The sequence below is a fragment of the Austrofundulus limnaeus genome, unplaced genomic scaffold (assembly GCF_001266775.1).
Source record: "Austrofundulus limnaeus strain Quisiro unplaced genomic scaffold, Austrofundulus_limnaeus-1.0 Scaffold114, whole genome shotgun sequence".
In the NCBI taxonomy this organism is placed as follows: Eukaryota; Metazoa; Chordata; class Actinopteri; order Cyprinodontiformes; family Rivulidae; genus Austrofundulus; species Austrofundulus limnaeus.
The window spans coordinates 682,315-698,881 of record NW_013952516.1 but is presented as its reverse complement, the minus strand read 5'-3'; the positions used below and the strand labels follow the sequence as shown (position 1 = coordinate 698,881).

At 38.8% G+C, this 16,567-nt stretch overlaps 4 protein-coding genes and 1 long non-coding RNA gene across 8 annotated transcripts in view; 1 reads left to right on the top strand and 4 right to left on the bottom strand.

The window, feature by feature from the left end:
* The window catches only part of pxmp2 (peroxisomal membrane protein 2), a 2,733-nt gene extending 1,343 nt beyond the window's left edge, over positions 1 to 1,390 (bottom strand). Inside the window, exons 1-4 of the mRNA XM_014014367.1 lie at positions 1,197 to 1,390; positions 722 to 844; positions 466 to 628; positions 124 to 243 (exon numbers count right to left, since the gene is read on the bottom strand). Coding sequence (XP_013869821.1) covers positions 124 to 243; positions 466 to 628; positions 722 to 844; positions 1,197 to 1,306 — 516 coding nt within the window. The 5' untranslated portion in view covers positions 1,307 to 1,390. The remainder of the gene's footprint in view (positions 1 to 123; positions 244 to 465; positions 629 to 721; positions 845 to 1,196) is intronic.
* An 894-nt stretch (positions 1,391 to 2,284) lies between these two features.
* Positions 2,285 to 5,723, bottom strand: unga (uracil DNA glycosylase a). 2 transcript variants are annotated; one of them, XM_014014364.1, is made up of 7 exons: positions 5,509 to 5,723; positions 5,000 to 5,191; positions 4,826 to 4,921; positions 3,230 to 3,327; positions 3,049 to 3,137; positions 2,777 to 2,955; positions 2,285 to 2,696 (listed from the first exon to the last, which is right to left on the bottom strand). In XM_014014364.1, exons 1-7 carry the CDS (start codon positions 5,605 to 5,607, stop codon positions 2,556 to 2,558), a joined length of 894 nt encoding a protein of 297 aa, XP_013869818.1. In that variant the 5' UTR covers positions 5,608 to 5,723; the 3' UTR covers positions 2,285 to 2,555. The 2 variants fall into 2 exon arrangements, with proteins under 2 accessions (XP_013869818.1, XP_013869817.1); XM_014014363.1 differs by lacking the exon at positions 5,509 to 5,723 and having other exon boundaries at positions 5,000 to 5,501.
* Positions 5,150 to 12,149, top strand: alkbh2 (alkB homolog 2, alpha-ketoglutarate dependent dioxygenase). The gene is made up of 4 exons (XM_014014366.1): positions 5,150 to 5,232; positions 6,090 to 6,373; positions 6,457 to 6,655; positions 11,732 to 12,149. Exons 2-4 carry the CDS (start codon positions 6,106 to 6,108, stop codon positions 12,036 to 12,038), a joined length of 774 nt encoding a protein of 257 aa, XP_013869820.1. The 5' UTR covers positions 5,150 to 5,232; positions 6,090 to 6,105; the 3' UTR covers positions 12,039 to 12,149.
* Positions 8,065 to 11,720, bottom strand: LOC106521695 (uncharacterized). Its single transcript, XR_001310701.1, has 3 exons — positions 11,240 to 11,720; positions 9,945 to 10,045; positions 8,065 to 8,848 (listed from the first exon to the last, which is right to left on the bottom strand). It is a non-coding gene; the product is annotated as an uncharacterized LOC106521695 (long non-coding RNA).
* usp30 (ubiquitin specific peptidase 30) overlaps positions 12,133 to 16,567 on the bottom strand; it is a 7,394-nt gene continuing 2,959 nt past the window's right edge. For all 3 annotated transcript variants that reach the window (XM_014014360.1, XM_014014362.1, XM_014014361.1), the window contains exons 5-13: positions 16,238 to 16,336; positions 16,038 to 16,083; positions 15,862 to 15,956; positions 15,685 to 15,744; positions 15,503 to 15,589; positions 15,341 to 15,421; positions 15,032 to 15,254; positions 14,838 to 14,940; positions 12,133 to 13,293 (exon numbers count right to left, since the gene is read on the bottom strand). In XM_014014360.1, the coding sequence (XP_013869814.1) occupies positions 12,981 to 13,293; positions 14,838 to 14,940; positions 15,032 to 15,254; positions 15,341 to 15,421; positions 15,503 to 15,589; positions 15,685 to 15,744; positions 15,862 to 15,956; positions 16,038 to 16,083; positions 16,238 to 16,336 (1,107 nt within the window). In that variant the 3' untranslated portion in view covers positions 12,133 to 12,980. The remainder of the gene's footprint in view (positions 13,294 to 14,837; positions 14,941 to 15,031; positions 15,255 to 15,340; positions 15,422 to 15,502; positions 15,590 to 15,684; positions 15,745 to 15,861; positions 15,957 to 16,037; positions 16,084 to 16,237; positions 16,337 to 16,567) is intronic.

The following is a 16,567-nucleotide window of genomic DNA, read 5'->3' as shown; positions in this document are numbered from 1 at the left end:
GACGTGGCATGTTCGTACGAACCCTTTGTACGAACAAAAGTAAGAGAAATTTAGGATAAGAATACGAACATGTTCTTGCATGAGGCCCATTCTTTTTTTAAATGAAAGAAAAAAAAAACCTACCTGAACAGGCACAAAGTTGACGTTTATGAACTGGAAGGGGGTCCAGACCTTCCAGTTCATCTTCAGAGCTGTCCAGTAACTTTTTCTCAACTTCTTTTCAAAATCCTGCCAACCTTTAGCCTGAAAAAAAAATGCAAATAAGTACTTTACTTTTATGGAAAACCACTGAAGTAAATATTTTCAAACTGCATCATTTGATGTGGCTCAAGATAACCAAAAACGTGATATGTAACGTTTGAGCTAAGAGTCAGTAAATCGCATTCTTTTTAACAAAAAGATACAAACTGTGTGCAAGAATTTTATGTTTTTACTTGGCTGACAGATCCTGAGAAGAAGACCCACCTCCAGGATGTTCATAACTGCGTAGAAAAGGAGCAGAAATCCAGGGGCAAAAAAAAGTCGGTCCAGCAGCAGTCGTTTCACCACACACAACGGATCCGTGGTGGGCATCCACACCTCCATCAGCTGGTAAAAGTAATGGCTCACTGGTCCTGTGATTAATAATCTGCAAAAYGCAAAAAAATAAATAAACAATAGCTACAACAGCTTTATTGTTGCTTTATACACAAATGAAGTAGTTTTTTGTGTTCAGTCTCACCCATAAATGGCATATCGTGTAGCTCCAGCCACATCTATGTCATTGACCTCAGCTCCTCTTTGGGCCTTTTTTCTCGCCTCCAAATACTGCGAGAGCAAGTTTCCTAAAGCTGAAAGGATGGCACTGAAATAATGAAGAGTAGAAACAAAAAACACTCTTATTAGACAACAGGTACGTTTGCACGTTTCTATTAAGCATTAGATGAAAGATAATCAGTGTTCAGTGTTGTTAGGGGAGTTTCTCCTGGCAGATGCTGATTGGCTGAAACCAGAATAACCTTTGTGTTTAGTGCAAAGAAAGTGGTTTGTAAAAGCAAACTTCTAGCAGGGGGTCAGACAATTTTAACATCCTAATAAAGGAGATACAAGCTAATTCAGTCGGTCAGTAACTTTAAATAAAAAACGCCTACTTTATTGTTACAGTTCTGAAACAGAGAAGTAAAGGCAGATACGAGTTGAAGAGAAGAGTTGCTGACCTGGTAACAGATTTAGTGAGGATCGGGTATTTTTTCAGAAGGACCAAATACTGCTGCAGCAAACGGAACTGAATGGAGCCATCCCGGACTGGYAGACTCTTCACGGGCATCGTTATTCTTCTGACTCTAGTCTACACACTTTTGCACCGTACACACACACTGCAAACAGAAGAGACGGGCGTTCCTCTTCCTGTCCACGTTGCTACGTCATAGGCGGAGCCCCGCCTACACGTCGGAGACCGAAAGTATTTTGTGAGGATAAAAACAAGTTCATAAATGCCGTTTTTTTACGCACCCAATGCTCAAGATTTTTTTAACGAAATAATTTTGCTCAAGAAATTGCTAAATCGATGCAACAACAATGAAGCACAATGTAACAATAATTTATAATTTACGATCTGAAACAAAGTCCTCTTGCAAAAATGTTATTTTATTTACTAACATATTTATTCTGTATTTTTCCAAGTTGTTTCTTTAATCTACTTTTCTGCTCAGTTTATGTGAAACTGCATTTTCTTCTGTTGTGAATTGTGCCTTAGTATACAGTATTTTAGGATCCTTAATAACAAATAAAATGAGTGAAACCCCCCCATAGATGTTTACTTTAGGATAGTTTTTATTTTTATTTATTTATTTTGTGGGAACAGAAGTCGACAAAATTGCCCAAGGCCTCATTTTATTCCTAGTTATTTCATTCTATGCTAGTTTAACTTATTGTAACCTTGATCATGATAATCTTTCAGTTACTAAATGTCAACAAAGCTGACCTTGATAACACTGGCTGATAAAGCCAACACGATTGTATGGACCAAGTTCAAACACATAAAAAAGTACAAAGGAAACAGGTATAATTATAGTACAACAAAAATAAACATGACCTCTATATCTTTGAGTAAAATTATGTAATTTTAAAACACAAGTCAAATAAGCCCTAAAATAAGAAAATCAGTGTGATGACTAATATTTTCCTTGCACGTTAATCCTCCAAATCAGTCTAATATATTTTGCATCATATTCCCTTTTAAAAATGTAGGCTTGAAGATGCTCACTAAAACTTAAACGTTAAAAGTAATGCTACATTACAGATGTTAGGGAGCGCTGCTAAAAAAACTTTATTGTGCAAGTTATAAAGGTAAACAGTGAATGAACATATTTACAACAATGAAACCAGACAACATTCAAAGAACCAGAACAGTAAGTTTGAAGGTAAAAGAAAACGTTCAGAACAAACAACTAACATGAATTTGTTTTACAAAAACATAAAAATATAACTAACTGAAAATAAAAAAAAGCTTATAGATGGGTTTTTGGTCTGTAGTTAATGAACACTCGTGTTAGAAAAGCTAACGTGGACAGAACTTATAGAGCCTTCCAGTCTATGGGAGACTTTCCTGCGCTCTGTAGCAGATCGTTGGCCTTTGAAAAATGCCTGCATCCGAAAAATCCTCGATGAGCAGACAGAGGAGAAGGGTGCACAGCCTGCAGGACGTGGTGGCGTTTCTATAATCAGACAGCAGGAATCTGTGAGTTGTATATGAAAATATGTTAACAAAGCTGACATGAATAAAGGGCAGACGTACTCTGTTAATAGCAGCTCCTTTCTTCTGCGCGTACGCTCCCCACAGCATGAACACAACACCCTCCAGATTGTTGCTGAGCCACTGCACCACAGCGTCAGTGAACACCTCCCAGCCTCTCTCTTTGTGGGAGTTGGCTTGRTGCGCTCGGACAGTCAGTACAGCGTTGAGGAGCAGCACGCCTGGAGAGCCGATTCACAGGAAGAAACAGCAGCAGTTTTGTTAAAGTGATTCTGTGTTTCATCATGTAACAGACTGCAGCTATTCAAAAGTACCCTGTTCGGCCCATCCAGTCAGATCTCCATGACCAGGGTGCTGAAAACCTTCAATGTCTGAGGCCAGTTCTTTGTACATGTTCTCCAAACTGAAAACAAAAGGCATGGAAGAGGTGGCGTGAAAAGACGCTCCTGGACTGATTTCAACTTTAATGAGTTCAGACCTGGTGTTTTTTCAAACCTGGGAGGGGGAGGAACTGGTCTTTTCACACTGAAGCACAGTCCATGGGCCTGGTTGGGACCATGATAGGGATCCTGGCCGAGAATTACCACTTTGACCTGAAAAGAGGCACACCATTGTGCCATTCGCCAATTACCCAAAGACAGGATGACATGGTATTGATGAAAACAAAATAAATGTGCAAGACAACATCTAATATGAGAATGTGTTTTCTCCTGTAACAGTTATTTAAGTTGCTCATCTCTCTACTAAAGTCTTCATACCAACAGTTCTGGGTTCAAATATAAAAAAGACTTTACTTTCTGAGGTTTCCCAAAAGAAACATCTCTCACAGACTGCTGGCGGCCTACAATACTGCCTGTGTGTGGTTTTCTAGCTTTGCTGTGGTGAAGAGAAAAGCACTACAGAGCGTCAGAAAATACAGAAAATACAGCAGGAGTCATCACAACCTGGACATAAACTGAATGCACAGAACAATAACAGAGCAAAGAACAGCTTTTGCCTCACTGTTGTAAAGCTGCCAATTCTTGGGATGTTGTTTCGTCAGCAGCTGCTGCAACTTTCTTCCCAAACTGCTGTGACCAGATTTAGCAAGGCTGCTTGGTGCGTTTGCTTGTAATTTTCTCCTGCTTCGTTAGTGAATTTCAAGAAACCGCGCTGACGTCAGGTAGTTAGCTACAGCCTCGTCTTCAAGTTTTTAATTTTTGTTGACGCGTTTTGAAGAGACAGTTTTTTGAAGAGGATCAAAAGTAAATCACCTGAGTTTTTCTAGTGAAAACTTAAAGAGATAAGCTGCCACGAAGAACATTATTTTATCTGCCCTTGTTCCAAATTTGATAATGATTTGAAACATCGAAGTATGTTTTTTTAAAAATCCGGAATAGCGCTTGTTGCAAAGTGTTTTGATGCTCGTCTTCGTCACTTGACGCATTTAACACGCTGTCATTGGTTGAGGAGCTTTGTTTACAAAACAGATGTCCACCTGGTTTTTGAATTGTTTTAATTTCCTTACTTTCTAAGACATATTAAGTTGATTTGATGCTGCAGTTTGCCTTGTAATGTTATTTTATACCTTTTCTGCTCTTTTGCATTGGCTGTTATTAAGTTTTATTAGGTTTTTTAGGATACAAGATGCTTCCTACAAAAACCAGCAAGTGAATTTTTCTTAAAATTCCATGGCGATATCTTGAACACTGAGAAAGTTATGAGCAAAATTAGAAAACAGCAAGGTGAAATGGTCACAAAGGCCCCATTGGTTCTGCTGTGAACTGCAGCAAGAAAACATGAGCTGATTTCACCTAAACAAACATCAATAACTTCCCTCATACTTGAGATAATCACGATTTTGGTGTTATTTTGTATGGTTTGAAATGTTCTTTTGGAATCCGCTGTCAGATTTAATATTGGTGTAGGATTAAAAATTTATCCACATCCCTACCAGTTCTTGTTTTAACATGCAATACTGATATAATATATGGGTGTGTATCACTGTATTGTTTTATATTTCCCTTTTAAGCTTTTGCATTTTTATTAAAGGATGGAACGACATGTTAACATTTACATTCACTTCATAAATCTGGATAATCCACAACTTACATCCCGGATGCCACAGGTCTGAGTCCAGGTGAAGACGTGCTCAGCAGGTGGGTAAACTGTGTGGCGTTTTCTCTCGTCAGAAACAAAAGTCATCAGCTGCGACACAGACACAAAAGCATTACAGCGGTTATGTTACACGTAAACAGCAGAAGCAGAGTTATTCTCCGTCTCTACCTGTTTGAAATACGGCTTCGCGAACTCAGCGGACAGCCCCGTCCTCCAGCTCTCCCCGAACTCCGACGGCGTTTGAGCGGAAGCGCGTTTCTCCAGCGCCGCTCTCTTGTTGCGGGCGATCCGGTCCAGCTGCTCCGAGGACAGGGGAGCGGCGCAAGGGCTGTGCGGCTCCAGCTCCGGCTTCTGCTTCTTCTGGATGGTTTTAATAACGCATTGAGCAAAGCACAGACTCGGTGAGAAAGCCTGGAGTGGAACTGGCTTTAACAGCGGTCGACAAAGCGGCGCTAACGCTCTCATGTTGTGCTAAAGCGGTTAGCATGACGCGCTCGACAACACTGGGAACACCGAGGTGTCCGTGAACGCAGCTTTAACCACGCTGCTTGTCGAGGGGGGAAATACAAAACTCGCAAATACAAACAAGTAATGTGAGCGTTTTTAGCAATAACATAAAAACGTTTTGTTTTCGTGTCAGTTAAGTTGCTAAAGTTGGAGAAAGAAGTGACGCTCACCGGGTCTTTCGCATGCTCCTCGGTGTCATTTAACTCCTTAGAAACCCTCTTCTTCGAAACTGGGGAGAAAAATGAATTAATAGTTTTCTGTCCAATCATTTTTCCAGGTGACACTTAGGCGGTGAACTGAGGCAAACGACCTGAGTTAGTTAATCATCTAAAAACGAGAGCCAAAACACTGAAATCGTTCAGCGTGATTTAAAAAAAAGAAAAAGGATTCGCGCCAGAAATTAGTGACGACAACATTTATGATAATGAGCTGAGTTGTGTTCAAGACCAGCAAGGAATTGCTAAAACTTCACTTTTAAATGTTTGCTGCCTGAAATAAAGCAAACATTAAAACACATTTTGGAAATAAAATGAGCACTTGTTGATTTTTATTTTCTGTATTTATGCATCAAATAAATAAAAGTATAGATTTGGGAGCTAAAGTAAGATGATTATTTTTCTTTGGTACATTTCCAATAAGAAAACAAAAATACATAAAACAAAACGTGAACAAATCAAAGCATGGATGGATGGATGGCAATGAAACCCATGTTTAACTTTTTTAAATGTTTGTATGGTTTTGGCTTCTTCAGGGAAAATAACTCTGCAATGAATAAGCATCACCTTTACGAAAAGAATAAATGCCTGTGCGATGATGACATCCTACAAAGAAGTCCAAAGAAACAAATAAAACTAGAGGAAGATGAAAGCGTAAATGATGAAGACTCGGATGCAGATGTAGGAGAGTTCTCTCATCCCATTCCTTGGCAAAAACTTGAAGCAGAGGAACTGGACTGTGATTATGCGTTGCTCTTCTCAAAAGGGGAAGCAGATGATCTCTTCACACGGCTGGAGGAAGAGGTGGTGTACTCAGCAGGTACAATATCAGCTCTGTTTCTGTACAAAATATGATGGGAAATTCAGAGAATTTTAAATGACCGTTGCTGTTTTTCCTTCCAGGAGACGATGCAAAGGTCCAAGTGTTTGGAAAGGTGTATAACATACCCAGAAAACAGGCAACCTATGGAGACACAGGCCTAACTTATACTTATTCTGGGATAACACGTTCAGCCAGCCCATGGACTCCAACTTTGGAATACATCAGAGAGACGGTCACGAAAGCAACAGGACAGACATTTAATTTTGTGTTGATAAACAGGTAACACGTCACAAACAAGACTACAGTTTAGGATAAGCATATTGAGGGTGCAAAAAAGACATTTTTTTTAGCTTTGAATCATGTTATAATTCATCAAAAACATGCTCAGTGTTGTTTTGACTCATACATGCATATTTGAGAAATCCTTGAATCTCCTGTGGTAGTCATGTGGAGCAGCCTAAGCACTTGCTGGTACAAAGCTCCGCCTATTTGTACAAAGCTCCTCCCCGGAGCTCAGTCTGCAGCTGATCTCCCGCCCCACAGAGCACACCTCCCCTGACCTATTGTTGTGAAGAGGTGAAGCGGAAGTGTTGGAAACGGTAGGAGGTTCTTAAAGAGACAGAGGCCAATTTCAAGTCGTTTTGACTATGATGCAAAGTCTAATTTATTTTTCATATATACAGCCTTTTCATAACAATTGAAGTTAACACAGGCTATGTTCACACTTCAGGTCCTAATGTTCAATTTTTTGGCGTGAACGTTCACATTATATTTTAAATGCGACTTCCGTCTGACTCCAACGTGAACTCTCCACGGCCCTGATGTGACCCACGTGCACAGAAGATGATGTGATGTCACATTCAGCTTGCAGTTTGCAGAATTAGCTAAACATGGATGCTATTTGTTAGAATGTCGATTCTGAAGCTGTTGTGCAATCAGAGCCGATTAAATATTTAAATGGCATGCTTGTTTAGTTAAGTGTTTATATCTGAACCTGCCTCTGACCGGATGCTCGGGTGCAGCATTTAATATTTGGAAAGAAGCGACGTGCTAAAAGTAACTTATCGATCGAGTAACTTTAGTATCGATGCGGTCAGTCCGGTGTTACTGTCATGTGTTTCTATGGATTCTGAGTCTTCGAAGATTAAAACAAGAAAGTTGAAGCAACTGGACTGCTGTTCTTAAGCTGAAGAGGTGTGGAGCTACAAGATTTAAACTGTATGACTCAAGTTTAGTGTCATTATTATATGGGTCAATCTGCGCACCCCCCACTTCACAGATGTAAAAGTCGGATGAAATGGGACAAGTGTTCAGACTGCAGTTGCTTTGAAAATCATCAGATTCAGTATCACATACTGAAACATCGTGGTCGGATTTGAAAAAATATGATTTGTCATGTTTAGACTGTCATAAAAAAATCCAATATGGATCACATGGGGGGAAAAATCGGATTTGGGTTGTATTTGCCTGCACTGTGAATGTAGCCATAGTTAGTTGATTGTGGCATAGAATTGATCTATGTACCTGGAGAATACATAATACCCCCGCCACACACACAGACCTACACCCAGTTTTTAAAAAAAGCCATAAAGAACAAGATTTAAATACTTTAATTTATAGATTCTTAGAGCAAACAGCATCATATCTCAGTTTCTCAACCAGAAAAAACAAAATAGGAGGGTAAAATGTTAAATAAAAAGGTGGATGGTAATGCAGGCCAGCAATGTACACGTCCCAAATGAAGTGTACGACTTCACTGTTCCTTTTCATTCACAAATAATAGAAGATCAGATCATTTTGATTCTTCGGTTTCACCATCTTCAAATTTTAAAAGTGAACGATCTACGATTGGTGTAGACCAGTGCTGTCCAATTCTGATACTCGAGGTCCAGCCTGTTTTCGATGTTTCTCTCCTCCAGCACACCTGATTTAAATGCATTGTGATTAACAAGCTTTTTCAGAACTTGATGACACACCAAGGAGTTAATTCAACTACTGAATCAGGCGTGTGGGTGCAGAGAAACAGCTAAAACGTGGAGGGTAGGGTTTCTAAATGTGTTACACATGTATGAGTCACTGTGTTCTCTTGATGTTTTGAAAAGTGCTTCTCCATTTAATTCCTACGGATATCCAGGAGGTTCGGCTTATGTGTTTTTCCTAATTTAAATCAAGTCAGCAGTGCAGGAAGAATACTGAAGTCGATGTTTTTTTTTTTTCACATTTTCCTCTACCTTTTTTGGAAGAACGTAGAGGTATCATCACACAGCTTGATAAAATCATCCTGAGAAGATATGAGAGCAGTTCATCTGCAGCCTCAGCTTCCTCATCCTGATATTCTCTACCTCAATTATATTCTTGTGTTTTCACTTTTTTCACTGCAGTTTCAGTTTCTGTTCCTCGTCTGGCTTTTCTCTGTGCTCCTTCAGATGCTTCTGGCTCAGTGTCCTCTCCATGTCTGACCTACTTCTCCACCTGAGAACAAGGCACAGTCTCCTATTGGAATATCTATCAAACATTTTAAAGGGATCCACGATTAGTTTTAACATTGGACTTTATTTGATAAACATTTATTTTAACTGTAAAATAAAGACTGTAAAAATACTGTAGGCTGTTTAGTTTTGTAAATTTTAAAAAATATATTTTAACACGGACGGAGCCATTTTATTTACCCACAAAGCATTCTGGGTAAATGATGACATGGACAGGTCATCGTGTGAGCGAGCTATATGAAGGATAATCTTGGACAATATCAGATGATTGGCTCTTTTAAATGAAACCAGAGAGCGTTGACAGAGAGGAGAAGGTAGAAATGACTCAGCCTGTAACTGAAAATATGGATGAAGGACAACAGAGCTGCTTCATGGAAGAAGAATCTCAGCTTAGCCTGTTAGCCTTCAAGCTAGCACTGACGCTATATTGCCTTACATGTATTAGCTCAGTGCTAGCGCGACAAACAAGCTAAACTGAGGTCCTCCATCCATATTTTCAGTTGCAGGGTGTTCCCCTCTCTGTCATGTGGATGGAGGACCTCAGTGATGAGAGGAGAATGTGTAGCGCTGAGCTAATACATGTATATGGTGATAGCATCAGGGCTAATGCTAAAGCTAACAGGCTGAGTTGGGGTTCTTCTTCCATGAAGCAGCTCTGTTGTCCTCCATCCATATTTTCAGTTACAGGCTGAGTCATTTCTACCTTCTCCTCTYTGTCAACGCTCTCTGGTTTCATTTAAAAAAGATGAAATTGTCCAAGATTAACCTTCAGGGTGGATATAGCTCGCTAGCAGCCTCGCACCAAGGACCTATCCATGTCATCATTTACCCAGAATGCTTTGTGTGTAAATAAAATGTCCCCATCTGTGTTAAAATATATTTTAAAACTTTTAGTTTAAAAATGATAAAACTAAACAGCCTACAGTATTTTTACAGTCTTTATTTTACAGTTAATATAAATGCTTATCAAATAAAGTCTAATGTTACAACTAATCAGGGATCCCTTTAACAACAATGTTGAACAACTGCTCTACTTTATCCATACAGTCATGTATTACAGCTGGAAGAAGTATTCTTACTTGTTTTATTTTTCCCTCTCTGCCTGGAGATTTGCTGCCAGACATGGTGAGCATCTTTAGTTCCTACTCATGCTTCGTTCCCTTTGCGAGGCATCTTCGCTCTGCAGAGCAAAATATTCTTACTTTAGCCATCTAAACATAGCACAAATAGTTTGTGTTTGGTCGATTATTTCTTTGTTGTAACAATGTTTCTTGGCAAGAAACTTTATACAATTGGAAATACTGCTAATTTCCCTTTTTAAATGGTGCTACATAAGGAACATGCATTTGTGGGATGAACAGTAGAGCTCAGTACGTGGGTTGTGCACATGAAAAATATGCAAAATTTTATCTGCCAAACAGCTTATTTTGCTGTTGACACTTGTTTTGAGCTTCTTGTACCCCCAGGTGCTGCCAATCAGATGCCCACTATAAGATTTATTACCAAGAAGCCTTGTTGTTGTTACAAGGAAATAATCTACCAAACACAAATTTCCTTACTTTTTGTGCTAAGTATATTATTTTATCATAACTCATTAATTGCATGTACAAATAATTTAACTTTCTATGGCTTCATGTTGCCGTCAGGTTGTTGTTTATAAGTAAATATGGTTCAATTACAGAATTTCTCCKGTCAGAGGTCAGAATATCTCAGCCATCGATGGCTCAATTTCCTCCCTCAAAATGACTTTACTTCATCTTAGTTTTTAGTCATTATTTCCTTTCAGAAGAAGAGATAACTTTTTTCACTTTCTACCTGTAGTTTGAATTTCCATTGTTCAAAATTAGCCAAGTCTGTCCAAAGTGAACTGTCAATTCATTTCAATTCAATTCAGTCAATGACTACTGATTTTGCTCATTTATGACAAAATTATGAGGTAGACTTTTAGAAGTAATTGATGCATATTTAGAGTTTTTTCAAAATAAAAATTATGTTAGGCTACATGAAAAAACAAACATATTTTGACTGATTATATGACTTTGAGACATCAAAACTTTCCAGACATTTTTTTTCCTGCCTGTCATCAAAATGTGTATTATAGAAGGTTAACACATTTTAAACTTATATTAAATAAATAATAAGTGAATACACATTTTGATCACASAGAACCTGCATTAGCAGTGCAAAATAACAAAAAAAAGGGTAAACAGTCCAAATTACACCTTCACTAAAGGGGCAGGCAATTAAATCGGTCCTTGATTAAAAAAATAAAAACGAGACGGTCGTAAAAAATATAGTTAGTTTAGATTTTAAAAAAACACACGAAATGATTTAGTTTGGTATTAAAACACATGAATATTACTGCCGCACTTACTGATCAGTAAAGTTTATCCATCCTGCTTTTGGCTCTGAGCGATCCCGTCACGTGATCGAGCCACGCCCACACACTGTCAGGTTGGTGCATTTTCACACCAAGAGCGTCTGTGGAAAACAAATGTCATTAGTGTAATGAATGATGGTTCTATTATTTTTTTCAACTCATCTAAACCAGAGCTATTCAAATAGCGGCTCGGGGGCCACATCTGGTCCGTGGGTGACCTGAGTCCGGCCGCTGTTGAGTTCATTTAAAATAGATTTTAAATCAAGACATCACCACCGAGAGGAACTTTCGAAAAATGTTAAATGACAAAGCTTTCTGTCAAAACCAATGAGTTCATCCTAAACAGAGCTAGACCATAAAACAAATTTGTTATTACAATAATTTATAGCTTGTTTGCATAGACCTGATCCCAACACTTTCTGTATCTTTTTTAAGAAATGATTTCAAAACTTTGACGTGCTGAAAAAGTGTCTGTCCTTCCTCCAGGTACAAAGACGGGCGGGACCACATGGGTGAGCATCGAGATGACGAGAAGGAGCTGGACCCGTCCTGTCCCATCGCCTCCGTGTCTTTAGGAGCAGCTCGAGATTTCGTCTTCAGGCACAGAGACTCTCGAGGCAAAGGAAGCAGCCGTCAGATTGAGCCCGTGAAGCTGGAGCTGGCTCACGGAAGCCTGCTCCTCATGAACCCGCCGACCAACACCTTCTGGTACCACAGCCTTCCTGTTCGGAAGAAGGTCCTCTCGCCTCGCATCAATCTCACCTTTAGACGCATCTTACTGAGCAGAAATTAAAATCTGGACTGTTATTAAAGCTGCTTCATAAAGCGATAGAAGGTGGTGGCACTCAGATCACGCTTCAATCAACAAAATGTTTTCACACAAGAAATAAAAAGCTTAACTAAATTTTTATTCTTTTCACTTTTATATCAGAAAACAATCATTCAAATACTTCACACAAACATTCCACCTCACATGAAAATACGAAGTGCATTTTAATGCTCATTTTAATTTTCCTGGTTTGGTACAAAACGGTTATCTATTGCTCGGAATTAAAAATATCATTCAGGAAAATATACCCAGAAACATCTAATTAAGTTTTGTTAACGGAGATGAACAATTATTCTATTGAACACCAAAGCTTTTAAACATTGTATTTTCAGAGTGGTCTCCACTTAATCATCATTTCAGTGGCTGAACTTGTGGTTTAACTTTTTAAAAATTCTTAAAAAGAACATGATCCTCAGTCATGCAGCTCTGTAAACGGGGACCGTACAGCTTAACAACGTATTAGTTGAAACTTTAATTAAAACTTTTCTACAATAGTTTACACACACTGTTGGAAATAGGCAGATTYAAAAACTGTTTTATAATGTGTAACAACTTCAAAATAACCCCTCTGAGAAACTATACTCAGCTACGGTTGTGTTTGTTATTCATAGACTATGACAAGTTGACAGGAACGCCATGAAAATGTTTTTCGTTCATATTTACACAGCATGGTAACTGTGTCGCAGCTCAGATAAAGCTGCTCATGTGCATCACATTGCTGTCAGGTGTTCCTGTGTCTTTGTTTCGTAAAGCCATGAAACTCACAGAAATAGTTAAATGAGTCAAAGAGTCGTAGCTTACATGACCAAGAGCGTCACAAAAAAAGTCCCRCAGGTCCGTTATCTTTGGGATTACGATCCTCCTGCTGTGATCAAAGCAGCAGGACGTGTCCGCCGCACGGCACACTCACACACAACGCTCAAACACCGACACTCCAGGGCGGCTTTCCTCACACAGCTCACTGTCGCGGCTCAGGCTCGGCCTCCGAACTCTCTCATAGAAGAGCATGTAGGCGTTGGAAGACAGCACCTCGTGCAGGCTGGACCTCCGCACCGAGTCGTCCGACACCCAGAGCCACTGTGAGCTGAAGGCCGAGGAGCCGTGCGGCCGAGGAGGGCTGCGGCGGTACGTGATGAAATGTCCCGAGTGCATGTCCCCGTGGTGGACCAGCACAGCCACAAGCTGAAACAAGTACTCCGTCGAGCTGGAGGGGAGGAYGCTGGAGGCAAGAGAAATGCAAGTGATTGGCTCAGAATGAAACCATCTGCTGGGGTTTTATTTTCCTGCTGTTTATCTTTACAAGAAAAACATCGAACATGTAAGAAACAGMACAAATATACGACCAATTCAACATTTTAAAATCTACCAATGAGTTTGCTTTTGAACCCTCTGTCCAGTTAAATCTATGTACTTTCAAAATAAAAGCTGATGCTTTAAAAAAATTGAGTATTGAGTTATGAAACTCAAGTCACCAGATTGAATTCATTCAGTACAAATATGCATTTTTAAAAAAGTATTTGGCTCCACCAAGTTTCAACTTGTACTTACAMAAAACATTTAAATATCTACAACCACCCAATTTTTTAAAAACATTTTGTTTATTTTCTTGTCTTTTATTTAATTTTACTTCTTCAACGGATCAGGGTATCTTTAATCAAACACTATTCAAATAAAGTCTAATGAAAAAAAAAACACTGTGGGGACACATTAGTCCCTACACTCTYACCAGCTGCGGGACGTTTCCTTATGAGCTCCTTTAAAACAGTCTCAGATCTGTAGAAGATGCTGGATACTTTTTTGGAATAGCATTTAAAGACTACTATATTACCTCCTGGTAAGTTTTCTTGAAGTTTTTTCTAAAATACCAAGCCGAAATGTAATTGAGTGTATCTCAGCATTTAAACAACATTCAAATTCTACTTACCATACATAATCTTGGTATTAAAATAAAGCTAACACTTAGGATATTTCATCAGAATCGAAGTATTCAAACAGCTGCTGTGGTTTTAGAGATATTGGATGGAACTTTTTTTTCACTCTCACCTGAATAATTTTTTTCATTTGACAGTATATAACCTATTTAAAACCATAATGATTGAGGCTAAAAWCTCTTGGAAACCATAAATCCACTTGTGGACATTACCTGTGCAAAGATTCATGCTCCTAAAATTAAGTGGAGCAAAGTTATAGAGGTTTTAGTAAATAAATAATTTTGAATTTTGTCATTCTGCACAGGACAGACCATGATGGTACCATTAATAAATGTTAAGAAATCTCAAGTTTTTAATTGCAAAAGTTATTTTTTTTCTTACCTGCCTTAAAAAGACTTATTGAATGTTTGTTCTTTGGAAAAATTACCCAAACATTTATTTGTCATCATATATATTATTTAAAATAATGAGAAATTATATTTGACTTTACTGGATCATATTCACTCAAAATTAACTGGAAAAAAAAGTTAAACTTTACAATATTTTGGTATATGCTTTGACTTACTTTAAATAAATGTCAAAAAATTTCCTTTACAGATTTACATGTATGTATTTACAGATTTGCAATGATGACATTTTGTACAGCTTGTTTACTTTCTGATTCTTTTGATACCAAACATGTCCAGGTTCAACTGACAGATCTTAAGTTAAAAGAAGTTAAAAAAAATAGAAAACGGAAAAAGCTGTTTTGCTCCCAGTACTGGGGGCATGGGGCTCAATAGGTTAAGGTTTTCCTAACGTGTGTGAGTTAAATGAAAACTTTAAACTTTACCTGAAGTCATACGTTACGCCAAGTTGTGAGTTTAAACCCGGAGAGTGAATAAAGACAGAAGAGCAGGTTCCGTTAGAGAAAGGTTTGTTGTTGTTTTCTGTATCTGAAAGACAGTTCAGTAAAACGTGAGACGCCAAAAAAGCAAAGCAACCAAAATATGAAGCTCATTAAAACTGCACTTTTAGCAAACACACCAGTCCCGTTAGCTTTGGGCATTTCTGTGGAATCGTTTAAACTTTCTGCCCGCGGGGCTTTGGGGGCACATTTGATCCTGCGATGATTCTGCGTGGAGCTGTTGTGTTTGTAGCGATCCATCGACAGAAACTCTGCGAACTGCACGTGTTCCTGCCGCTTGATGGGGGTTCCTTCACTGGACCACGTCAGCTTTTGTAGATGGATACACAGGCACTGAGGGAGCTAACAACACAAATTAAGGTTGCATTTATTTGCTTTAAAACAAAACTCAAGCTGTCAATCTTTAGTGACACAATAAGTGCAAAGACCTTTCCAAGTTTGAGCTGTTTAACAAACGTCGTTCTCTGGCTTTCTAAAACCTGCCCGTTTAGAGTTGTACTTTGTTGAAGCTGGAAAAAAAGAGCATAAGCAGATGAAAGAAAAAGCACTGCATGCCTCTCTTCTCATAATTAAAAGTGTACTAAATATACCTTTGTGCAGTTTTCACACTCTACTTCTTTGATTGTTTCGGATGAAATAAAATGCTGCAGGCACTGATCTAAAGTAATAGGCCGACCCTGAAAACAAAACACAAAATAATAGAAGAAAGAAAGTGCTTATTATGCTGAAACAGTTGTAAAATTTCACTCAAACACATTACATTCTTGCTTACCCACTGAGGAAGAGGGATGGACAGGGAGAGGGTCTCAAATGAGTCATACCGCACTGGACTCTAGAAATTAAAAAAAATAAAAATAAAGAAAAATACACAACAGATCCACGAATCACTTCTAGTACAAAATAACACAAGCTGATGATATATTTCCAGACTGAGGAAATAAAAGCTCACCTGTATGTTACAGCGCTTACACGACATGTTGCTTGTTAAACGGCCGTGAAAAGGATGCTGAAACTTCCAAGGGTCCGGGATTGGATGAAGAGGAGCTGCCAATCAAACCCACACACATGAGATCATTTTTTTCTGGTCTTCATATTTAACACACAAGTTTTATTTTTATTTCTTACCTCGACTTATGCAAGTTGTTGTTTTGTCTTCTTGATTAGAAAGATTCTAGTAACACAACACGGTAAGAGTTATTGAAACAACAGATTAAGGAGGAACAAAAACTTCAGGCTACATCAGTGGTACTGAATGTGAAAAGGGTGCGACAGCCGAGAGAAATGTGTGTGTATTTTTGCAGAGTAAAGGTTCTTCTATAGCTTGCCTCGAGTGACTGCACGTCAAATAAATGTGTGACTTTGGGTTGTCGATTTCGCTCCTCCTCCAGAGAAGACGTGAGGACATGAAAAAGTTCATGTGCATCCTTGGAGGAGAAAAAAACCCACTGCAGTTGATATTTTATTTGCACAAGTCTAAAAGACCCCCTCAACCACACACACACACACACACACACACAATCAAAGATGACAGTTGTGGCTGTGGATTGTAAAAGCACATCTTTCGCTGCTTCTTGTTTAAAATAACTTTTTATTCTATAACCTCCAAACACCACAAGATGGGAGCTGCAATCCCAGCAGCTTCCCACTCACTGCAC

Coding starts and splice junctions, on each gene's coding strand:
- alkbh2 (XM_014014366.1), top strand. CDS start 6,106: ATGAATAAGCATCACCTTTACGAAAAGAATAAATGCCTGTGCGATGAT. Junction 6,374..6,456: donor AGAGGTGGTGTACTCAGCAG/GTACAATATCAG, acceptor TTTTCCTTCCAG/GAGACGATGCAAAGGTCCAA. Junction 6,656..11,731: donor AATTTTGTGTTGATAAACAG/GTAACACGTCAC, acceptor TCCTTCCTCCAG/GTACAAAGACGGGCGGGACC.